The sequence below is a fragment of the Sprattus sprattus genome (assembly GCF_963457725.1).
Source record: "Sprattus sprattus genome assembly, chromosome: 13".
In the NCBI taxonomy this organism is placed as follows: domain Eukaryota; kingdom Metazoa; phylum Chordata; class Actinopteri; order Clupeiformes; family Clupeidae; genus Sprattus; species Sprattus sprattus.
Genome location: NC_137911.1, coordinates 16,298,610 through 16,324,483, shown reverse-complemented (window position 1 = coordinate 16,324,483; position 25,874 = coordinate 16,298,610). Strand labels below are relative to the sequence as shown.

At 41.0% G+C, this 25,874-nt stretch overlaps 2 protein-coding genes across 3 annotated transcripts; both read left to right on the top strand.

The window, feature by feature from the left end:
* pygl (phosphorylase, glycogen, liver) lies at positions 1 to 10,888 on the top strand (the record flags this gene model as incomplete). 2 transcript variants are annotated; one of them, XM_080849825.1, is made up of 20 exons in its annotated part: positions 1 to 243; positions 684 to 785; positions 2,258 to 2,336; positions 2,803 to 2,906; positions 3,604 to 3,735; positions 3,940 to 4,051; positions 4,289 to 4,371; positions 4,540 to 4,677; positions 4,776 to 4,868; positions 4,977 to 5,123; positions 5,350 to 5,513; positions 5,903 to 6,017; positions 6,297 to 6,398; positions 8,320 to 8,467; positions 8,650 to 8,708; positions 9,072 to 9,213; positions 9,491 to 9,698; positions 10,044 to 10,178; positions 10,483 to 10,549; positions 10,699 to 10,888. In XM_080849825.1, 20 exons carry the CDS (start codon positions 1 to 3, stop codon positions 10,882 to 10,884), a joined length of 2,559 nt encoding a protein of 852 aa, XP_080705951.1. In that variant the 3' UTR covers positions 10,885 to 10,888. The 2 variants fall into 2 exon arrangements, with proteins under 2 accessions (XP_080705951.1, XP_080705952.1); XM_080849826.1 differs by lacking the exon at positions 684 to 785.
* Positions 10,889 to 18,468: 7,580 nt separating this feature from the next.
* Positions 18,469 to 24,310, top strand: LOC308374837 (activator of 90 kDa heat shock protein ATPase homolog 1-like; the record flags this gene model as incomplete). The annotated part of the gene is made up of 9 exons (XM_080850784.1): positions 18,469 to 18,548; positions 20,209 to 20,399; positions 20,841 to 20,923; positions 21,045 to 21,162; positions 21,483 to 21,571; positions 21,738 to 21,863; positions 22,478 to 22,579; positions 22,716 to 22,767; positions 23,114 to 24,310. The coding sequence occupies 9 exons, from the start codon at positions 18,469 to 18,471 to the stop codon at positions 23,284 to 23,286; spliced, it is 1,014 nt and encodes a 337-aa protein (XP_080706910.1). The 3' UTR covers positions 23,287 to 24,310.
* Between the last annotated feature and the right edge of the window lie 1,564 nt (positions 24,311 to 25,874).

Below are 25,874 nucleotides of genomic sequence, written 5' to 3'. Positions count from 1 at the left end.
ATGGCTGCTCCACTGACTGACCAGGAAAAACGCAAGCAGATCAGCATCAGAGGAATCGTCGGGGTAGAAAATGTCGCCGAGATCAAGAAAGGATTCAATCGGCACTTGCATTTCACTCTGGTGAAAGACAGAAATGTAGCCACTCCGAGAGACTACTATTTCGCTCTGGCGCACACCGTGCGTGACCACATCGTTGGTAGATGGATCCGAACGCAACAGTTCTACTACGAAACTGACCCAAAGGTGAGTGTCCAGCCCGAAGGTAACGTTGACAATTGGTAATTTTGCCATCAGATATACCGAAGAGTGAGAAGCATGGACATGTTTGTAATATAAATGCAGATTTGGTGAAAAGTTGCACATAAGAACCAAACAAGTAATTCATTTTTCATTAAACAGACGAGCAGGTTGGTTCCAACCTATGTGCCGTTGCTCAATCCTATCACGCCCACTTTGCATGTACATGCAATGGCCCCGATGTGAAGAAAGCGAATCTGACTAATATAAATGTCTACAAATGACGTCCCACACCAGCAAAACATGACATTCTGTCTACATAGATAATATAAATAAAATTTTAGCTACAGATGAGCTGTATTATAAGAATCAATGGAGTATATTGTTTTAACATTGAGAAAATAGTAGGAGAAGTTCCCTAACATGCCTGACCTCTTCGCTTGCAGCGGGTTTATTACCTGTCACTGGAGTTCTATATGGGCCGAGCTCTGCAGAACACCATGATCAACCTGGGGCTGCAGAATGCCTGTGATGAGGCCATCTACCAGGTGACCCACTTGCACAATCACAGGGGGACACAGGGTAGAGAGAATTCAGATCACAGGCTATGCCAAGATGATGGCAATTTGTGTGTGTGTGTGTGTGTGTGTGTGTGTGTGTGTGAGAGCGAGAGAGGGTGAGACAAGGAAAGAGAGAGAGAGCACTGTAGAATGACCGTGCACATTTTAGACACGTCACTTGGCAACAAGTTGCATCACTTGATATGAATAACCGTAGGTGGAAGTTTGCTGTTGCCTCTGATGCTGTCCAACCTGTACACACACACACACACACACACACATGTTCTCTCTCTCAATTAAATGTAGTTCAATTCAAATGAGCTTTGCCATTACTTTTTTTGCATTGCCATCGGAACCCTGGAAGTAGGCTAGCAGACAGACAGACAGACAGACAGACAGACAGACAGACAGACAGACAGACAGACAGACAGACAGACAGACAGACAGACAGACAGACAGACAGACAGACAGACAGACAGACAGACAGACAGAGTGCCAAAGTTCTGTGTCATATGCTCACTGCTACAACCTGCAACTTTTATTTTGTAAGCTGCAATCTTTATAGTCTCTGTTACTTTGAATATGTCTCAAGGCCAATATAAGGAGCAACTTTTATCTCATATCAGAAAAGGGATTGACATACAGTGAGAAGCCTCCTGCCCAGATTAGAATCAGAATCAGATTTTTTTTAGCACATTCTGTTGTTACCCTCAAAAAAATATTTCACACCGAATGATGTAAATTTAGGACTGTGTATATGTCCTACAGTTGAGTTATATGCAAGCGTCAATGAAGAATATTATATGGATATGTGTTATTGTTTTCAAACCTGTGTTACTGGACACAACCAACGCTTTTGGTCTTTGCACCTTGCACTTTGTGATTCCCCTTTGAGAATAGATTTTTAGGGAAATCCATTTAGGGAAGTCATTTTCTCTCAAGCGCCAGTTTTTTTGTTCTCATGGCCCAGACAACGTACTTGTGCAGGAGCTTTCAATTTCCACATTTGTAATGTTTTATTGACACAACAAGAATACTTGTGTTGCCAAAGCATGTGTACCAGTGTTGAAGTTTTAGTGCATTTCTTCTTTGCCTTGCCACATTGTGTCCCTATTGCCTAATTAAGCTGAGTTTTGTGGCTTGTGTCTATTAAAGGTACAGTGTGTAGTTTTAAGTAGCATGTAGTGATAAGGTTGCTGAATTGCAACCAGATGAATACCCTTCACTTTACAAGCATGTACCTACAGTGGCCATCAAATGCCATAAAAACGTAAAAAGCGTAGATTCCATTTCTAATAATAGATGCCACTAAAAACTACACGCTGTGCCTTTAAGTGGACCACTGTTTCTATGAAGACGCAGTGGTTATTTAGACCAACCTGAATTCCTTGGTTAATCTGCTTCTAATAAGACTCTCTCTTTCTCTTTTTGTGCACTCTCATTTACATTCCCACCCTCAGTTAGGGTTGGATATGGAGGACCTGGAGGAGATGGAGGAGGATGCAGGTCTGGGAAACGGCGGCCTGGGGCGGCTGGCAGGTCTAGAAGCTGTTTGTTTTTATGTGTAGTTCCTCTCAAATTTGCAGTGCATTAGCTCTTGTCTGAGTCAGTGGGAGAAGTACAGTTAAAGTGGAAATGTACTGATGGAAAACTACAAACCACCTTGCCATGGCATGCTAGGACAGGAAATGCAAGGAACTCTCTCACTGACACACACACACGCACACACACACACACACATCTACTTCCTTTGGGCAGAGTTGCTCAATCTAAACCACAGCATAGAGATGTCTAAATATGGTTATTGCCATTAACTGCCTCAGATGTAACAATGCACTTTCTCAACACGCCTGTAAACTCCCTGTTTTTTAGGTTTAGTGGCACTCAGCCTGGCAACATACAGTAACATATTTATGCCTTCTGTAAACCTGTATCACTTACTAAAATCTGAAGTATAAAAGGGTAGTCAGAATGCAGTATGACCTATTGCCTTTCTTCCATACAGCTTGCTTCCTGGACTCGATGGCTACGCTGGGCTTGGCTGCATATGGGTATGGCATTCGCTATGAGTATGGAATTTTTAACCAGAGGTTCAAAGATGGCTGGCAGGTGAGATCAGCCTACAATATTGTATATGTATGTGTGAGAACTCCCCCTCTCCCTCACCCTCCCTAACACACACACACGTTTAATTCCTATGTTTTTACAGACCTTTTCCATAATGGGAATATCTGCTGCAAGCTTTTATAGTTAGTTCTTATGATAAATAAGTCTTTTGCCAAAACAAAAATAAATTTTTCAAAAATCAGATTTTATGCCACATGCCGATTAAGACCACCTCAAGAAAGTATGTAAGGAATTTCCACTGTGATTTGTGCAGGGAGCCCCTTCCTCTGATAATGAGAGGGTCAAGGTCCCATGAGTTTGTAGTATGACAGGAACAACCTATCAGTAAACACGTAGCGGTGCCTGACCAGAGAGTGGCTGTGTGGACTTGCAAATGCTGTTTGCAGTGTAGTGAAAAGGTTGTAGGTTATTTTTGTACCAGTAATATTGGCCAGGCCTACATATTTGCAGTGCAAACTGTATGGAATTGTGTAAACATGCTCTTTGGGATCCTAAGCATGGCCTCAAGTTGATTATTCATTGACGGTTACTGAACAGCCCAGTGTACTCTTATATTATGAAAGTAACTCAAGTTAACTGATGTGGTTAAATGCAACGGCAAAATGGTTTTGATGTAGTTCATCCTATTTGTGGTTTCCTTGTTTGATATCTTCACCCTGTGTGATTGGCTGGCTGTCAGGTGGAGGAGGCCGATGATTGGCTGCGTCATGGTAACCCTTGGGAGAAGGCCCGGCCAGAGTTCATGCTGCCAGTGCATTTCTATGGAAGGGTGGAGGAGACAGAGGAGGGGTCTAAATGGGTTGATACACAGGTATGATATACACACACACACACACACACACACACACATTATGATTCTAAAAAACAAAGGTAAACACAAACACTGGTATCCTTCATAGAAAGGTCAATGACTGGTTCCGTATCAATGGTTAGGCTAAATCCTGTTCCACATTACTGCCAAAGTAATTAACCTAAAGTTCATGTCCACCTTGTCTTTATCTCTTTGTGTGTGCAGGTGGTTTTGGCAATGCCTTATGACACCCCTATTCCTGGCTACATGAATAACACAGTTAACACCATGAGACTCTGGTCTGCTCGTGCCCCTAACGACTTTAACCTCAAGGACTGTGAGTGTTTACGGGGCGTGTGCGTCTGTGTGCAGGCATGAACATTGAACACATGCTTGCCCAATCATATTGAGTTCCTCGTCATCTTCCTATTGCAATGTTAACAGAATATTTACTTTTAAATTGAACAATTTTACCTAAGTAAGATAAAGATAAAATAGCATATCATATTAGTAAGACAACAGGGTAACTCTGTTTGAAGCTGATGTCTTTTTGCCATTCTTTGTCATGACACAGTCAATGTTGGAGATTACATCCAGGCTGTGCTCGACAGGAATCTGGCAGAGAACATTTCTCGAGTGCTATACCCCAATGACAATGTGAGTTAAGCTTTTAGCATAGTCTATACTTCATTCTTGATATTATGAAGCATTTCTCCCTTTAATATCTTCTTCCTACACTCAATAGCAACTTTTATAATTGATAATAATAATCTGAAGGTGTAGTCTTCAGTGAGAGACCCTGCATCCCATAATTCTGTTTTGTAGTTCTTTGAGGGGAAGGAGCTACGACTGAAGCAGGAGTATTTTGTGGTGGCTGCGACACTTCAGGATGTGATTCGCAGATTCAAGACTTCAAAGGAGAATAGTGGGTCCCCTCTGTCATTTGACACCTTCCCTGAAAAGGTGTGTGGACTTCGGATTTGTATGTTTGATTGATACCTGTGTTTGTGTGTGTTAACAGTACATTAAAACATGTGGGTGTGTGTCTGTGTGTCTGACAGGTGGCCATCCAACTAAATGACACCCATCCAGCTATGGCCATCCCTGAGCTCATGAGAATCTTTGTGGATATTGAGAAGTTGGACTGGGAGACGGTTAGTATGTCTACACCCAAGTTATTCAATGCCTAAAAAGAAAAGCCTTTATTGTCATTGTATTTGCTTACAACCAAATTTGTGTGTGTGTGTGTGGGTGTTCCACAGGCCTGGGATATCACCAAACGCACGTTTGCCTACACCAATCACACTGTCCTCCCTGAAGCTCTGGAACGCTGGCCTGTGGAACTGATGGAGACACTGCTGCCGAGACACCTGCAGATCATCTACCGCATCAACCAGGTCCACCTGGACGTGAGTGTCACACACACACACACACACACACACACACACACACACACACACAAACACACACGCACACAAACACACACAGCTATACACCTGAAAATAATCCACAGTATTGTCCAGATCAGTCATAGACCCACATATGAGTCTTAGACCCATATACACACACAGATACACAAATACAGACATCCACACACACAAACGCATGTACAACTCGTGTGCCTCTGTTGTGTAGGCCATAGCAGTTCTGTTTCCTGAGGATATGGACCGTATCCGCCGTATGTCTCTGATTGAGGAGGAAGGAGGCAGGAGAGTTAACATGGCCCATCTGTGCATCGTGGGCTCCCATGCTGTCAATGGTGTGGCTGAGATACACTCCAACATCATCAAAACCGACGTGTAAGTCGTACACACACACACACACACACACACACACACACACAGAGACCCCTGCTCTAGTATGCACACATCTCACAACCTACACTGAACACTTCATTTCAGTACTGAAAATCATATGTCATATGTCTCATTGAGGATTGTTAGTATACCCGACAACAGCAAAACCCTTTATTAGTGATAATATATAACGTAGGGCTGTCAATAGATACAAAATGTTTTACTAATTAATCGCACATTTTACGCACACGTTAACGTTGACAGCCCTAATATAATGTAATATATAAATTTGTATAAAATAATGATTTTAAATCAGGGGTCATGGCACCTGCTTGAGATCTGCAACAATAGTACCATTGAACACCAGGAGCACCACTGTTTCCCACTTTCAGATTCCGTGACTTCAGCGAGCTAGAACCAGACAAGTTCCAGAACAAAACGAATGGAATCACTCCCAGACGCTGGCTGTTGCTTTGCAACCCTGGCCTGGCTGACCTGATCGCAGAGGTGAGGGGTTACCTGCAGCAAAGCCTGAGCAGATATACGATCACATCCTTACATATACAGTACAGTGCAGAAGTCTTAAACACTGCTGTAAACTGAGGATGCTTTCAAAATGACATGAATTTTTTTGCTTATAAATTACACTTACAAAGTGCACACAAAATAATGTTTGAAAATCTAAATTATTGTGCACAGTACTGTATGTTTGCAGAACAAATATAAGATTGTTTAAAGGATTGTGTGAAAGAAACTGTCTGTTGTGGTGTCTCCCTTGGTGTTTAGGCTATCGGGGAGGACTATGTCAAGGACCTGAGTCAGTTAAAGAAACTCAATGAGCTGGTGGACGATGATGCTTTCATCAGAGATGTGTCCAAAGTCAAACAGGTGAATGCACATGAACATACACACTCATAAAGACGCTGACTCACACACACACTCTAACACACACACAATGTAGTATGGGTTAAATTTTCTGAGGATAACACAGGAAATGAAGAAGGACTGGAATTCCACCCCCATTTCCTGCTCAATCTGCAGAGAATGAGATTTGATTTGCACCTGAAGCGAAGCTTTCTTCTGTGCTGACTTGCTTAACTGCCAACCCTGCTAGAGGCAGATAGGCTTGTCCTTTAAGGCAGGGGAGGCTCAGAGTATCAGCTCCAGAATCTGTTTGTGTCAGAACCTGGACTCACATTTACGATAAATCCATTAGCTAAAAGTTACTACTAATGGACTGATTTATGAACAGCTTGGAATAATATTGGTGGTGTTACCTGTAATTTTAGGACTCCTTATTTTTTGTCCAGCAATAATATTAGCGTATAGTATTTTAGCACTAAAAGTAGATCCCACATTCACGTGGCAGGAGTTTAAAGGACTTCTATTTAAGGAAGACCAAAATGCTTTGAAATGGGTCCTCTACTGTAAAGAGATGGAAGGATTTATGACTTGAAGATGATCTGTGACTATGAGCTGCTAAAAAGGGTGTGAGTACAAACACAGTGGTCATTTGAGTTTGGGAGGTGTGCTCTGACCTCAACACAAACAGGTTCTGCCTCCCTATTAGGCCACAGGAATATTACCATGTACCACAAAGTGGTAATCACTCAGTATTGATCATAGAAAAGCTGCTGATGCTTCAAAAACTAAAATGAAGGCAAAAAGACATATCTCTGCCATATCATAGTGAGCAGAAGGCCATGAAACACCCTATCTGCTGCAATGAGGCCAAGCCTGCATTTGCTTTTACCTCAGGACGTTCTTCCCTGCAGTTGTGTACAGGAACTCTTATCTTAGAACATTAGGAGTGACTTAGATAAGATTGTTTTGGAATATGAGCCTGGGCTGATCAAATGAAGCAGAAATAAATACGAAACTGAACTGAACAGTGCAACAGGTACGTCTCCGACAGAATGATCACACGCACACATCCAAACCAGGTACAAACATGAAAAAGCACCCTTGAACACACACAAGCAGTACTCATTTCCTTTCACTCATGCACATGCATACTAACACATTCAGACACACACACACAATATTGAGAAAAACACCCTGCAGGCCTGTCCTCTGATGCCCACTGGTGAAAATGAGGAATTGCAGCTCATATAGAAACAAAGAGGTCTGTTCTCTAGCTGACCTGAAGCTGTGTGACTAGTTCTTCTGTTATTAGATACCATACATACACACACACACACACACACACACACACCATCTGCTCTCGAACCTCGCAGGTCAGGACAGGTTCTAGCCCCAAGCACACACTCCTCTGTTATAGATTTCTTGCTGAGTCAGACAGATGAACAAGGACATACCAGGGTTGAAGTCACACACACACACACACACACACACAAAAGCTTTGCATGCTTTTGGTACACCTGTTTGGTTCACCTGTACAAAATGGTAGATTCAGGTTTCTGCGGCAAAAACAGACAGAACTATGCTACCCAGCTGAAACTGATCCGAGTTCTTTAGATTTGAGATGATTCAAAATTATTATTTATTTGCTGAAGACACAATGATCATAATCCCAGCCCTGTAATGTCTAGGTATCATGTCACCTGTAGGGGCACAAGCTGTACAGAAACTGGCCATGTGAAAACATGCCAACATGTGCTCACGTCTTGATTGAACTCATTTCCCTCACCAAATAATATCTTCCCTCCTCCCACAAACAAAAGCTTCCAGTTCAGCCTCAAAAGACACATCTTCTTAGGGCATCCATTTAGTCCTCAGGGAGGTTGAGGGAGTTGCTTTGTAACCGTTACTGGCAGAGTAATGCATTGTGAGTTGTGATGTGTGCCAGGACAACAAGGCGAAGTTTGCCCAGTGCTTGGAGAGCGAGTACAAGTTGAAGATCAACCCTGCCTCCATGTTTGACGTCCATGTGAAGAGGATCCATGAATACAAACGCCAGCTGCTTAATTGCCTCCACATCATCACCATGTACAACCGTAAGTACAGTTAACACACACACACACACACACACACACACACACACACACACACACACATACTGTACATATGTACTTATGCGCGCACTCTCACACACACAGACACACACAGACATTCACACACATACCCACACACCCACACCAGATAATTAACTAAATCACTTTTTTCTGTGTGGTGACAGGCATCAAGAAAAAGCCCACTGCTGCTTTTGTCCCACGCACTGTCATCATCGGTGGAAAGGTAGTCATCTCTGATTTTTCTCTCTCTCCAGCTCCAGACAGATCTGCTGAGTTGCTAGGTTAAATGGATCAGTGAACGTATCAGTTCGCTGATAGCACTGTGTGTTTGAATTGTCTTCTTAGTAGCTTTGAGTGCAACACAATTTGTTTCATTAAACTAAGAAGTCAACTTTAAAATACATTCTGTCAGTGTCCGGTCAGACTAAACCTGTTTCAGATTCTGACAGAATCTCTATCTGAACTGTCAAATCAATCTCCCTGCTCATGCCAAATTATTTGAAAGTAAAATTCTCGTCTCTAACCACTCTTTTGCTCACTCTCTCGCTCCCTTTCTGATTGATGTGATGTGTGTCTCCCCCTGCAGGCTGCTCCAGGGTACCACATGGCTAAGATGATCATCAAGCTCATCACCTCTGTGGCAGAGGTGGTCAACAACGACCCAGTGGTGGGCAACAAGCTGAGGGTCATCTACCTTGAGAACTACAGGGTGTCTCTTGCAGAGAAAGGTGAGTGAAAACATATCCACAGACCTCATTAATGCACAGACAAATACTATGCACATCTGGTCACTCACTCTTAGTCACTCAAAAACAAGAGATGTCGGCTCATGGTACAAATAATGCACTGACACATTCTATCAAATCCCTTGCAATTACACATGCACATGTTCAAACACATATTCACTCTCACTCACTCTCCCACACTCACACATTCCCACACACCTCCCATTCCAATCACTGTGTATCCATGACAACCCTCTTCCTCCAATGCTTCCCTGGCCAGTGATCCCTGCCACGGACCTGTCTGAGCAGATCTCCACAGCCGGCACCGAGGCCTCTGGCACGGGGAACATGAAGTTCATGCTGAACGGCGCCCTCACCATCGGCACCATGGACGGAGCCAACGTTGAGATGGCCGAGGAGGCGGGCGAAGAAAACCTCTTCATCTTTGGCATGAGGGTGGACGACGTGGCCGAGATGGACAAAGAGGGGTGAGACCACATACCTTCCACAGTTACATATGTGCCCGCAAAACACTGTTTTCATATTACACAACCCATAACGAGCTATAGTTGTACCACTGCTATCAAACAAGGTAAGCAGAAGATGAAGGCTAATAGAATCATTGAGACAATGTTGCCATCAAGGTTAAGAGAACAGATAAGAAAGACGCATGACAAATATCACAAATGCACAAACCAAGGCTGTCCACCTGACAGGAAATACAGACTGCTGAGAAACTAACCGGTGTTCTTCTTTCATTTAAATATTTTATTGTTAATTTATTTCCCTGTTAGTTCTTAGCTACTTAGCATTGTATTTATTGTCCCTCTCAGCTACAATGCCATGAAGTATTACAAGGAGTTGCCTGAGCTGAAGCAAGTCATCGATCAGATCAAGAGCGGCTTCTTCTCCCCAAGCAAGCCTGAGCTCTTCAAGGATATTGTGGACATGCTCTTCAATCATGACCGGTGTGTACAGTCCACTGAGCTCAGTTCTAAAAGTCCTAGAAGGGACTCTAAAAGAGCAGAGTGTTTTTCATTACTCACCCAATCAGGGCTGAAGTAGAGGATGTAAAACTTTCTCTTGGAATCTTGGAAAGGTCAGGGTGGATTTGTCTATGGAAGTACTTTTTACCAAAGCTGTTTGATGTCAGATCCATCTGTACTGAAATGGGACCAACTTTTTCTTACCTCTCTATATGAATGTTAAAAAAGAATATTAAGCCCGTTTTGTTTTTTTGTCTCTTCATCTTTCATGATTCATGTTTTTCAGGTTCAAAGTTTTTGCAGATTATGAGTCTTACATCGAATGTCAGGACAGAGTTAATGTTCTCTACCAGGTAAATTACTCAGCTGTGTGTGTGTGTGTGTGTGTGTGTGTGTGTGTGTGTGTGTGCGCATGAGAGAGAGAGAGTGAGCACTTTTGAATACCTTCTCATTTTGAACAAATTTTTGTCCATTCACTCAATTAAATGAATTGTGTCCACAGAATCCAAAAGAGTGGACCAAGATAGTGATCAAGAATATTGCCGCTTCTGGAAAGTTCTCAAGTGATCGCACAATCACCGACTATGCCACAGAGATCTGGGGTGTGGAACCCACTGACCTGAAGATTCCTCCCCCCAGCGAACCACGTGAGGCTATCGAGGAGGCAGCCCGTGCTTTGAAGATGTAAAGATGCCCCCTATCAGCCATCTAAATGGGCATTAAGTCCTTTAATACTTTGTACTACTTTTACTATTACAAAATGTGTCAGCAGATTACAGCATCTTAATAGTACTTTTTAAAATACACTTTATGGGCCAATGCCATAGAACTAGGCACTTTTTCTCTGCTTTTCAACTGAAACTTATAGTGTTATTAACAGGCTAGTGTTTCCTAACCGGCTGTCTTAGTAGATCATAGAGCCAGAGTATATTCTTTTACACTTACATTCTGAGGATAAGGATGAAACCCTGATGTGTAGTTATTGTGATCTCTCTGATCTATGTGTGTATGTGCAGTCAGGAAAAGCTGATTGTTAGTGAAGTTCTCAGAACAATGAGCTGGTCAGTATCTCTGTTCACATTCTCAGTAGCAGACACATGTGTTTTTTCCTAAATTCAAAAAGATTTACCTCTCATGTAAGGCTATTTGTTGAGAAAAACCTGTTTGCTTTTTGGTTTGTATTTGTAACTGCTATGAAACTAAACTTTACAGTTACTGCTAACTCTGCATCCTGACCTATTGTTCGTTTTAGCATATTTTTTCCAATACTAACTTTCAAAAGCAGTTTCACTGCATTTGTCAGTCATCACTAAGTGAATGTGTAAGGTCTTGATTTCCCTGGACAGTAGGCCCTATATGTTTTTACACTTGCAGTATTTCCCCATTAAAAAGGGCCATGAAAGTGTTGTCACACAGGGATTGTTTCTAGTCCTTCAATAAACGTACACTGCTCACTGTGTTGGTCACTTATCTGGGTTTGTTTGTAATGGACTGAATTCTTATATTCATTCTAAAGATTTAATTGGCTGGCATTTCATATCTCTAATTAGATTTAAAGTGAATGTTGAAGTAAGTGCCACATACTGTGTTTGAACTGCTTAGACAGTTTAGAACTATCTTGGTGAAAATTAATAAATAAACAAATAAATAAGAACGCTGAGACACATATGGGGTGCCGTTTGTAAAATGTTGCACGTTCTGTGACCCTGCTCGGTTTTGGTATATTTAGCATTATCAAATAAAAAAGCACTACAATATTCAATACATTAGTCTGAAATGTGCAAGATTTTAGTTTCCATCTTTCCCCTTACAAAGTGTAAATTTCATTAGTATATATTTGAAGATTCAAGGTTTCTGTGGATGTTATTTGTATGTCTCATGGTAATAGATAGAAAGGACTATTATTTTATGCGAGAATTGATAACTATTTCTGCACCAAATACCTTTTGCTTTTTTTTAAGATGGATGGTTATTCTCACCCCTTGTTTCCTTTGTGTTTAACGTTTTAATGGCACTTTATCATTGATCATTACGTTGCGTTCTTTTGACATATCTGCATTATTGTGTTTGCGCCTACTGTATACAGTGGGCAAAATAATTATTTGAACTCCTCGCAATTTCGCAAGTTTGCCCAATTGCAAATAAATGTGTGATCTATAATTGTAATGGTAGGTCTATTTTATAACAGTTATGAATTGATTTAGATTTGTTGCGGTAAATAAGTATTTGAACCCCTAGCAAAACATGACTTAGTACTTCGTGGAGAAACCTTTTTTTGGCAAGCACAGATGTCAGACAGTTCTTCTAGTTGGTCACCAGGTTTACACACATCTCAGGAGAGATTTTGGTCCACTCCTCTTTGCATATCCTTTCCAAATCCTTAAGGTTGCATTTTCAATGGGAGGGAAAGAGGTTGAAGCCCAATACTCCACGGTACATGGTCCCATCCATAGTCCCCTCGATGCGGTGGAGTTGTCCTGTGCCCTTGGCAGAGAAACAGCCCCAAAGCATAATGTTTCCACCTCCATGCTTGACGGTGGGGATGGTGTTCTTGGGGTCATATTCAGCATTCTGACTGCTGAATATGAATGCTGGATATACATTATTTATAAATATATGTATATACAGTATACAGTACATGTTAGAAGTAAAGTTGGATATCCTGTATATCTTGGTGCCCCAGAGGTCCCAGGTGGTAAAGCCAGTAGGTCACACTAAAGAACATATATTCTGTTCTAAGACAGCTCCTAGGCTTTAATGTAAATGAGCTAGGCTTGCAATGCAAACAGGTCTGGCAACCTTTTGTTGTTCTGTATGAGAGTTTGGATGGTTCTCAATGGCCTCCACCATTCCCATACTATGATTAATTGCAGTCACTCACACCTCAGTTTGCTTCCTGACCCAAGGTTTCTGTGCAAATCCAGTGTGGGGACCTTTCCTTTGTTACCATGATAAGATTACCATTTTGGATGTTCTGCTGGCAAACTTTTGGTGGTCACAGCAGCTGCTTGATCATGAATTTTACAATGTATTTGGCTCAGATGGAGTCCAGAAAGTTTTCTGTGAACCTGGCCAGGACTACCACAGTAAATGAAAGTCCTGACAGTGAAGCACAGAGGTGGGAGTGTAATGATATGGGGATGTTGGGGGAGATGACATTTATAGATGCGCCATGAATGTATGTGAATGACTGTGGGTATACCAAAACATTGGCTGACAAGACCAACTTGGCAAAAGAAGAATATTCCAGCGTTATAATGATTTGTAGGTCATTGCCAAAATCACACAAAAGAAGAAAAACACCTGGCCAAGTATGTTGCCTAACTTGAATCCAATAGAACACCCTATTTTAAAGGGAAAGATAGAGCAACTTTACCCCTGCAGCAAAGATCAGCTGAATTTAAAAAATGTTATGAAGAATTCCAGAACATCTCTCCAGAAATGTGTGCAACACTTGTTTCTTCTGTGCCATGTGGAGGGTTAAGTCAAAAAATAAAGGTGGACATTTGAAACATAAATCCACTAATCCAGCCACTAATCATTTGCACTGTACTGTGTCAATTATTCCACTTTACATATGCACATACTCTGCGCTTTTATTGCTATTTTGTACTTCTGGTTAGATGCTAAACTGCATTTCGTTGTCTCAGTACCTGTACTCTGTACAATGACAATAAAGTTGAATCTAATCTAATGTAATCTAAATAAAAAAAGCAAAGCTCCGTAGTGAAAGATGTAAAAGTGACGCATTTTTGAATCATTTGACATTTAAGTGATATTGCACAGGGGTTTAGCCTATACTGCTTCTACAAACCCTGAATTCACCACCCTTATTGAGCTTACAATTCCCCTAGTGAAGATATTCATTTTATTTATTTAATATACTAAGATAATTAATGTTACATTCATGAGTTTTACTACTTTAATTAATTTACTGGATTTCTCATTTACATTTACACTGCCAAAGAAAGCTTTAGGGCATTTTTTTCTCGTACATCATATAATCTTATGGCAATAAAAAAGCTCTTAATCAAAAAGCAAATTCAACTAAATATAGTGAATCATTCAGTGGAGAAGTTGGGTGAATGGACTAGGATTCTGTTTACTGAGTTTGCCGTGTATATCTAAAGTGGCATGACAATGTGGGACTAGGAAGGGCACACACGACTACGCCACCCTCGGAGTTTCACCCTGGGAAATAGTTAAAATATAAATCAAACTAGCCCAAGGAAGCAGAGACGTGGTTTCCATAAATAATATGTTTGTATTAAATAAAACACCAGATAAAATACAACACAAGAATTTGCAGCTGCTCGAAAGAGTACAGCAGGGGCAACACAACCACTAGTACCAGCACAGACAAAGAAACAAAATATAACCTGGATTTCGGTTTACTATAGGGGCAGATCATAGACATGTATAGGTAGATGCCGCCTCCACTGCTTCAGCCCGTTGCCTCGGCGAAACGCGTCGCCGCCATATTGTTACAGGAGCTCTCTGACGCCAGAGGTCTGTCAAACGTGTCAAACAACCGCAAGTTGCCAGGAGCTGCGGTTTATCTGGATACAAATCGCGATAACCTTTTACATTTCGCAACCAATTTCATGGAGTATTCAAGGGTTTATGCTCTACGTGAAGTGTGTGAAAAAGATTTGCCTCTACATTACTTTGAATCTCGCTAGTTAAATCGCCAGTCATTCATGTGCATGGGTCTATGATAAACGCGCACCTTTCTTGCACAGCTTGTGCACTTTGAAAATACTGAGAAGCTCTATAAACTATCGAAATAGTGCTTCTTTAGTTACTACGTATTGACCATCATTAAGAGAAAGAGCATACATCAAATAGTGAAAAACTGGCAGTCAGTGTGTTTTTCATAGTTTAATAGTTCCTTTTCAAGTATGTGCATTAAGAAATGAATGACTCAGTATAATGTGCAATGGAATAACATATATATGATATATATAATATGTGATACAATATAATATAATATATTTTAAGTATAGGTATATAATCATATTCCACAAAATCAGGCTGCACCACATTGCAAAACTGAGCACGCAGCAATTACAGACTGGCAACAGTCGAAAAAAGCTCAGCAAGACGATACTTTTTAAAGGGTTCTAGCCTAGATTAAATTATTATATTATATCATATATTGTGTGAAATTCTATATTGTGTCAATTGCACTGCATAGATCTGAAAATGTTATGAGCATGATTGTATATGTCAAATTGTACAAATGTACAAATATATACAGTGGTGGCCAAAATTATTAGAACACCTGACAGATCTGAGAATAATTACCTTTCTTTTGCCTCCAAAACATGATTTAATTTCATAATGTTCATGAAACATGCAGATGGCTGTGGTGAGCACAACAAATATCAGATGAAGTGAATCCTACTGTTTTTATCCACTTTTAACTTTAATATGTGGTACGTCCACCTTTTGCAGTAATTACAGCAGCACATCTCTCTGGCATAGAGTCAATATATTTCTGAAGAACTTCAACACTAATGTTATCCCATGCCTTCTGCAACTCAAGCCAAAGGCTTTCCTTGGAATTTACGATAGATCTGTCGAGTTTATTTTCCAACTTGCCCCGAATTTGCTTGATGGGTTTGAAGTCCGGACTTTGAGAGGGCCGGTCCATCATTTTCAATGTTTTAGCAGATTCCTTGTCGCCGGTAGTTTCGGCAATAGTTAAAATAATGTTTAGGGTCATTGTCCTCTTGGAAAATAAATCCAGGCCCAATAAGACGTTTCCAAGAAGGAACTTTGTGCCTCACCAAAATGTTGTGTTATACTTTTGTATCCGTGATGCCATCAATTTAGCCAAAGTCACCTGTTCCTGAGGCTTAAATTGCACCCCACAGTATAATGCTACCCGCTCCTTGTTTAACTGTTGGCAAGAGATACTAATTTTTATATCTCTCCCCCTCACTTCGTGGAACATACACGCTTTGCTTGTTGCCAAACTATTCAAACCTGGACTCATCAGTACACAACACTTAAAGCAATCTTTCTTTGTCCATTTCTTGTGTTATTTTGCAAATTTCAGGCGTTACACTCAATTATTTTCTTTCAGTAATGTTTCTTTGCTGCTATTCTGCCAAAAAGTCCTTCTTCTCCCAGTTTCCGACGGACAGTTGTTGAAGACACTAATGCACCATTAGTCATTGTGATGTTGATCTCGTCACACAGTTCTTGTGAAGTCTTTCTTCTGTCCTGAAGACTGAGAATTTTGAGATGCTTCACTTGTGTGTCTGAAAGTTTCTTTTTGAAACCTCTCCCCTTTCGGTTCTGGTGCCATGGTGGTCTAAAGTGTACTTTACAGTGCTTGGACTGCATCTCAAGTCCTTGGCTATGGGGCAGTAACTCCAGCCAGCATCAAAAAAAGCCTTTATTCAAACCCGTTGCTCACTCGTTAGCTCCTTCTTCACCTTAGCCATGTTCAAAGAGCAACATGTGGTTCAAGACTGCTTCTAGAGGCTTTGGATCTATACCATTTGGTGGTGTGGCCTCAGTGACAAAACACTGATGTTACCAATCACTTAATGAGCAGGATAGGCCTTGTACAGTCAAAAGAATCGCCAAGGTGTGTCCTAAGACTCTTGCATCACCATCAATGTAACCACAATAACACCTGACAATGATTACAGAAGTAATTTGGCTTCTTCTGTGCAGGAACATGATTGTGTGACATTGACAGTGAAATAGGCCTAGCTTGTTTTTGTACGGAAAATTACCTAAACCTCAAAATGATGGCTCTATTCTATGGTTTATAGAGCATAATGATGACTTTGTAGATATTGAATTAGTTTTTAAGGTATTTTAAAGGCCAATTCAACAAAAACAACTGAAAACTCTTAAATATGTCTAGTGTTCTAATAATTTTGGCCACCACTGTATATATATATATATTATAATATGAATATATACCTATACTTAAAATATATTACATTATATTATATTGTATCACATATTATATATATCATATGTTATTCCATTGCACATTATACTGAGTCATTATATTATATTGTATTATATATATGCTATGTTATTTATATTACAGTTCAACTATTGAGATGTGTATGTATATATTGAGATATATAGCTTTTTTTGTAATGTTGATTTGTGAAATAACTGTGTATTGCCAATTGCACTGTTCAAGGTTTCTTAATGCACATACTTGAAAAGGAACTATTAAACTATGAAAAACACACTGACTGCCAGTTTCTCACTATTTGATGTATGCTCTTTCTCTTAATGATGGTCAATACGTAGTAACTAAAGAAGCACTATTTCGATAGTTTATAGATCTTCTCAGTATTTTCAAAGTGCACGAGCTGTGCAAGAAAGGTGAGCGTTTATCATAGACCCATGCACATGAATGACTGGCGATTTAACTAGCGAGATTCAAAGTAATGTAGAGGCAAATCCTTTTCACACACTTCACGTAGAGCATAAACCCTTGAATACTCCATGAAATTGGTTGCGAAATGTAAAAGGTTATCTGATTTGTATCCAGATAAACCGCAGCTCCTGGCAACTTGCGGTTGTTTGACACGTTTGACAGACCTCTGACGTCAGAGAGCTCCTGTAACAATATGGCGGCGACGCGTTTCGCCGAGAAGCAGTGGAGGCGGCGTCTACCTATATGATGTCTATGGGGCAGATTATTAGTTAGCGATGGCAGCACCTCCGGAGGTCACACCAAACGTGCTCCCCACACACATAGTAAGGGCGAATTAATTCGCAGAGACCTAATGGTCAAATGCCAAATGTATGACATAACAACATAGGACACAACAAGAGCTAATTGTCAATCGTGCCCAACCTTTTACATCATCACGCTTATCTTCGCATAGTTACAGAAAGGAAACACTACATCTTTATCTTGTCCTAATCCTTTTGCCAACAGAGTTCCTATCTTGCTAGTAAATGTGCACGCGTCGTATCCACTTAAAACAAATTCACACGTCTTTCCCTCTTACACAATCTTCCGTTTTACAAACATTATTTTCAATAAACAGCCCGTCATTTTCTCCGATATAAGCTTGATGTGTCGCATGTGAGATAGCGGAACATTTAGAGTGACACAAATGTTTCACACGGACAGCAACTATAGTACCCACCACGGCGAACAAAATTGGTGGAACAAGCTGCCTGGAGTATTCTAGAAAGCGTGCATCGGACAGCGAGAAATCATTCGCCGGGTGAAGAGCCTATATCGCCTCATCTGTATTTATTTATCAACTGAACAACTATGGCGAAATGGGGAGAAGGAGACCCTCGTTGGATTGTGGAGGAAAGAGCAGATGCAACAAACGTCAACAATTGGCACTGGTAGGAAAGGGTTCACCGTTAAACCATCAAACCGGTTAACGCTATCATACACTACAAGTGATGGCTGGGAATGCTAACGTTAGCGCTGTTGGTTTGCCCCTTGCCATCTAATTTATTTTCTGGTTTAGGCTACAACTTGAACTGTTCAGTATACACGTAGAGTAAATGTTAGCTTAGTGTCTCTTTTAAAAAAAAATGGTAATGTCGAAGGAACGGCAAACGTGGTCAATTATTTATGCTAACGTTTGCTAGCTCCCTAGCTGACAGGCCAGCTAAGTCAACTTTTGAAGTGTTCACTGGCTGGCATCTGTCGTTATGTCAACGTTCGCAAGAGAGCTCCGTGAACTCTACTTTTTAAACAGCTACTTGAAAATATAACTGATTGGCATTAGATGTATAATAAGGTAATGTTGCTTCAGCCACTCGTACAAGTCAATCGTTCGTACACTTGCTTGAATTGACCCAACGCTGTGCTATCACTTTCAGACAAACCTGCTCACTTCTTGTACATGTATCAAAACGTGTTTGTCTTCTTGTCACTGAATGAATGTTTTAGATGATCTCCTTCAGGCGACATAATGGGCTAGTGATGGTGAACTTGGTCCCCTGAATTGCAGTACCTCATCCGCTGCTTATTCTCAACGTGGGGTATCCGGGTGTAATGTTCTGTGTAGACCATACCTGACACTGCAGTCCAGCTTGTGCTCACCAGAGACGGGACTGTCAGAGGAGGATGCATGACAGTTTTATCTTTATTGTTAAGTACCGTGGTCATTTTTGTTGAACACACGATTGAATGATTTGTACATTAGCGGACGCTAAATTATAAATATTTTGCACATTAAAATAATCTTTGCCATTATAACACTGTACCTCCTGAGATTGGCTATCTCAACCCGTCCTGTACTCCTTGAATGATGGCAACTATTCATATCAAAATCGAATCAGTCAAGAATTGTGTCCCTTTGAAAGCAGACTGAATGTGTCCTGATGTGCAATACAATGCTGATACTAATTGTTACATTCCTGATTATGACGAGTGTGGTGTGCTGAGAAATGATGGCCCTTACTAATACTCCTTATCAGTAAAAGAGGGGTGAAGGAGAATATTTGAAAAGTATAGCAAGGCATTCAAATCTGAAAACATGCCAAAATAATTGTTTTTGCCAAATCACTATCATTATATGAAGAACATGACCTCTGTATTTGTATTTTGTTCTTCTGTATTTATGTTTTCAAGGGATGTACAACCTACACTTTCTCATGCATTCCTGTTTCAGATATCCCCTTCACCATAGCGAAACAATATAGCCAATGCTCTGGTTTGGCCCCATGCGATTGTGTATTTAAACTCACCAACGCAATGTGACAATTCAAGCTGCATGCTTTTCATCAGGCTTAAAGGGTTGGACTGAAAGAGAGCATGCAGCCTGGAATGCCTTGCATTGGAATGGCAGCAGGATGATGCGCAGACTTATTGGGCATGCAGATTGCCTTTTCCTATGTCCCATGTCTTAGTGTCTGTGATTTAAATGTAGTATTCAATAACTTTTAGACTATTTTGAGTGCACCGATTAGTAGACACTTTTTTATGACTATAATGAGCTTGGCCTTTGCTTCATCCCATTGACTGTGCCCTTTCTTCTGTTGGTGTGGTCAGGACGGAGCGCAACGCCACAAACTGGTCGTCTGAGAAGCTGAAGGAGCTGCTCGTGGGCATACAGGTGGAAAACGAGCATGGCTCTTGTGAGGTGACGGAGGTGAGCAAGGTGGAGGGCGAAGCCACCATCAGCAACCGCAAAGGCAAGCTCATCTTCTTCTACGAGTGGAACCTCAATGCCAAGTGGAAAGGTGAGGAGCACACAGCAACACACGCTAGACACGCACGCTAGACACGCACGCTAGACACACACGCTAGACACACACGCTAGACACACACACACACACTAGACACAAGACACAGAGAGAAATTGAGAGAGAAAGAGAGTGCGACAGAGAGAGAACAGTCACTTCACTGGAACATCAAGGCGGAGTGGAAGATGCCAACTGCAATGGAACCTCAGTCAAGTGGATAGTTGTGGTTTATAGAGAGGAGCACACACACTCAGAGGTCTTGCAACAAGGTGCCATAGAGAATTTGCATATTTTACCGGACTACTATCAGTACTTTCATGTATGTCCTTGTTGTCGGTTGAGGTCCTACTAATACAGTTGTCATATTACGCTGTGCTGTAGTCCTAATGTTGAATACAGTGGCATTGCTAACTCATTATCTGTCTGTGTGTTGTGTAGGAATAACAAAAACGGGGACCAAATTCAAAGGCCTTATAGAAGTTCCAAACCTTTCGGATGAAAATGACATGGATGACCTTGATGTAAGTTTTGATTTAAAAGGACGAAATGAAAAGGTTATTCTCCTGTTTTCTTGCTATTGCTGCTCTACTGCATGTTGGTGTTATTTTAACGTAAGTGTGACGTTTCCGGGGGGGGTCACAGATTAGCGTCTCACTGAGTAAAGACCAGCCTGACACTCAGCTTCTCGCACTCATGAGGAAGGAGGGAGCAGAAAGGGTGCGCACTGCCTTGGGCAGCTATGTCATCTTTCTCAAGACAGGTAAGGCCCTCCTACACACCTATGTATATGTAGAACCAAGTGACCCAAGTGGGAAAGCTACCTCACACACAAAAATTCAGATCACAAAAGAGCAGTGGTTAAATAATTTTTTTGCTGATTGCCAAAGGGGGACCAAGTTTGACAACCACTGCAAAAGAGTAACACTGAGGGACTGAACAACACCCCACTGCATACTGCATGAAATATACATACCGATATAGATGGATTGTGAAGGAATATGTAAGCCATTCTTGGGTTTGCTCGGGACTACAGCTCTGATCCTTCTTGTCTGTCTGTCCGTCTGTCCGTCTGTCATACAGAGTTCACCCAAGGCATGATCCTGCCCACAGCTAACGGCATCAGCAAGCAGCAGCCATCTCAGTCTAAAGCCAAGGTGGACAAAACTCTGGTGGGTAGCAAAACAATGCGCAGATTCACAAGGGCCCTTTTAACATATCCATCATATTTCTGAGACTGTAAAGTTGAGTCAGCCCATGCCAAAACTAGTAGTTGTATGTGGGCATATCTAAGACAGTGATATCTCTGCATCAAATGTGTCCTTTGTTCTTTTTCAGATCGGTTCCAACTGCTCGAAACCTTCCGCAAACACCGGAGAGAAGATCCAAACCTGTAAGTTCCGCATTAGGGACACCTTCACGACGTCCCCTGGGGAGCTGTACAGAGTCTTCCTCAGCCAAGAGGTACAGTTAGCCTTGACCAATTACAACAGAGTTCTGCTGCCCATGCTGATCCCTCTGTAATAGTAGTGTTGATAACCGTTCTGTCACACACTGCAACAGGAGAGGGGTGTGTAAGAATGCAGTTATGTTTTGAGTGGGTCAGTAGCATAATGCAAACAAGGTGATTTTTGATCCAGTTGTCTCCAATACCTTTCACACATACTGCCTCTGTGGCCTATACTACTCAGCTGTTTGGCTCTTGACACAGGCTGCATGGAGATATATCAGTAGGACATCTCTCACTCTATTCAGCTTAGTTCTTAGTTGGGAATCGTGGAGAGAAAAGGGGCTCGGTACCATCTCTCTGCACACAGTCTGGCAACCTGTAGCATCAGGGAAGCAACATTATGCCGCTGACACATTGTTTGAACATTCAAACCTGATACCATGGTCTCTGGAAAGAATAGAGGAGACATTTCACACTCCACTCTATGTATGGATCCAAACCAGGGGAGCTATTCACAGAAACTGTCTGGGATCTATAAGTTTAGGTATTGTATTCAAGCTTTGATTTGAAGCTGATGTTGTACTGAGTACTGATTTACCTGACTCTGGGTCTTCCTGGTTGTGTGTAGATGGTGCAGGCCTTCACACATGCACCTGCTGTGGTTGAACCTGTGAAGGGCGGGAAATTCCACATGATTGGTGGCAATGTGCTGGGAGAGTTCCAAGAGCTGGTGAGGTCACTTCCTGTTTATCCAGCGCATTTGAAATATACCAGTACCCGACATTAAAGAAAAATTAAAAAGCTGTCCTGATCTCCTTATACAGATAAATGCAGAAACAAACTACAACATGTTTTCTGTTTGGCAGGTTCCTCAGCAAAAGATTGTAATGAAATGGAGGTACAACTCCTGGCCCAGTGGTAAGACAACATTAACATCGTACACTCCACAAAAACACGTTTCAGTGTAAGACGATCTCTCGAGACATGAAGCCAGTACACAGCCATGTTGGATATCCAGATCCTTCTAAAAATGGGAAGAAGTTAAAGCCATGTTAAGATCCTCTTGAATTATGTAGTGGAAGGTTCAATATGTTCTGTTTAAAAAAAAAATAATACTTAGAATCCTTATAATAATTTCATACCATATAATTGTTTTGAAGGGACAAAAAGTTTTGTTGAAAATTTGAAAGCAATTTCAATGCTTATGTGATTATAATTCTATGCTGGTCCAGTTAACAAACATATGTGCACCTTTCCCCCGTAGAGCACTATGCTATCATCACGTTAACATTCTCCGGCCGGGAGGGAGAGACAGAACTGAACATTGAGTGTCGCGCTGTGCCAAAGAGTGAAGAGGAGAAGACAAAGGAGGGCTGGCACCGGTACTACCTGCAAGGCATTAAACAGACCTTTGGCTACGGAACCCGGCTCTACTGAACAGAGCAGCTTTTTTCTTTCTTCTCTTGCTTTGGTTTTTGGTCACGCACAGAACAGAAACTCAACATCAAGAAGTAACTCTGCTGCAGAGCCAACTTGGCACTATTTCATACTGGTTGGTTTTTAAAAACAAGAAAAGATAAAAGTTTTTTTTGGGCGTCATTGTTTTTTATCCTTATGTACAGAAAGAATGGGTGAAAAAACTGAACTGTAAAAGTTGCAATGACAAGACAAAAGGAAGATGGAAGAGAGTAGTTAAATGTTCATGAATTATCTATGAGTGTGTTCAAAATGTGTTACTATGTTTGTGTGTGTGAATGAAATAACTGAAGTTTTAATTGCAGCACAGTCTCCGTTGGCACTGGTCCTCTATGGTCAGTGTAGGGTTAGACTGTGCCTTTGTGGTTCTGAAATGCCTTGTGCAGTTCTGAGATGTTAAGTATGGGTTGTTTCCTCTATGCTTGTAATTGTATAAAGATGAAAACAAAGAGCATGAAAAAAAAGAAAAGTAAAGAACTTTGCAGCCGCTTAAAAATGTGTTTCATTCTGATGGTAATTTCAAGGAAAGTAGCACGAAGGCAGAATGAGTGAGTGTATGCTGCGTCTCTGTCCGTCTCATCCCCTCATGTTTTCAGTATCACGTGTCTGTGGATTGAATTATGTCATTTATACTGAATGTGTTTTAAAGTGCTGACCACTGTTAAGGAAACTAAGTCCTCTGACAGGGAATTGCTTGTGTCAAGCAGCCATCATTGAGGCATTAGTGGGGGCTATATTGAATTGATGTGCATTGTAAATTTACGCATCATGCTGTTAAGTTTTGTCTTGTATTTCTTTATTCCATTTTGGTCCGGTGGACTCCCCGGCCATGCCAGTGCATTGGTTGTGTTGTCCTGGGAAGAATATTTTTCACCCATGCTGCTGAGATTTAAAGTGCAGGAAAAGGAAAAACAAAATGAGGCGTCTTCTGGCTTCCATCTACGTCAGAAGTGCTTCACTTCAAAACCACGCTGCCACTTTATTATTTTTCTCCAACTGAAGTATTTTTCATCGATAGCACAACACTTTGTAACCTGTTGAAACCTCATTGATTTCATATAAATAAAATCATCCTTGCATTCCCCATTCCTCTGTATAGTCTCTTCCCAAGTATGAGTGAGTGCAGTAGCAGCCTATCACATGCAGAGGGCTGTACTGTATACAGTTAATGATGACTGACACACACAGTGCTTTACATTTTAATGCACAATATGCATCGTTGAAACACAGGGATTTGGCAAAAGAGACATGTAGGCGAGTACAGGATTGGGTAACACAAGGACAAACCAGAATAAAGCTTTAAAACTATGAACTGGTATGCTTGTTCAGCTCTTCCCATCCAATGCAAACACTTGAAGATTGAGTAATAATTCCTGATTAGCGTCACACTGAGTAAAGACCAGCCTGACACTCTCACGCTCATGAAGAAGGGAGCAGAAAGGGTGCGCACTGCCCTGGGCAGCTATGTCAGCTTTCCCAACACAGGTAAGGCCCTCCTACACACCTATGTATATGTAGACCCAAATAGTCTTAGTCAAGACTCAGATTTATTAGTTGAATTATATTTTACTGCACCTGTCTTTAGTGGCTATAATCCCTTCTCGTGACAGTTTAAATTCCACACATCTGTAGCCCGAGTATGTGAGCCATATACACATTTTGAGCTGCATTATTTTGCATGAAAGGTGCTATATAAATAAAGTTTTATTATTATTATTATTATTATCATTATAATATAGCGAGGAGTCAAAAGCCAAAATGTAAAGTGTGCTTTACAGGTCAGCATTAGTTCTGAGAACCTTACAGCAGAGCAGAGAAACTTGAAGATTGAGTAAAAGTTCATCACTATCGCAATGGATTTCTGATTTTCACCTTTATGAAATTAAGCAGTTTCACAGGAGGTTGTAATATGTATAACGATATAGTATTTCTCATTCATAAATATAGTATTGATCATAATAGTTATTTGAACTACTTGTAAAGGAGCCAACAAATTATTAAGTGTACACATATTACAGATCTGGTATTTTTTCCCCCATCCAACCTCCAGAATACAAACACATTCAAATAAAGTTATTATTTTCACTTACATATTAACATACACACATCAATATATTATTAAACTTTGTCTGCAGATCATTTGCATTGGACTTCAAAAACGTTCTCACCCCGACAAATAATAATTCACCAATAATCAAATTCATAACCAAAATTACTGTTGGGTCTTCACAGCAGTTCAAAATCAATCTGTTTCCAATGACATTCGTGGGGGAGGCAACACCATGGATAGTAAACCTGAAGTCACAATTTCATATTTAGGGGGTAAAAAGACTACAAAACACACTTTGAAATGACAACGGCAAAGTCTGAGATAATTATCTTACCCGTTTGTCAGCGAGACTGTTCAATCCAAACAGATGTACAGCTCGGACTCCTAAAAGGAGGATACATTGACGAAGAGTAGCAATCACAAACCATTTGCATTGCAGCGGTGTGTTGCTAATAAGGTGAGCAGGAAAAAGAAAGCACGTACACTGGAGGAGCTGTCA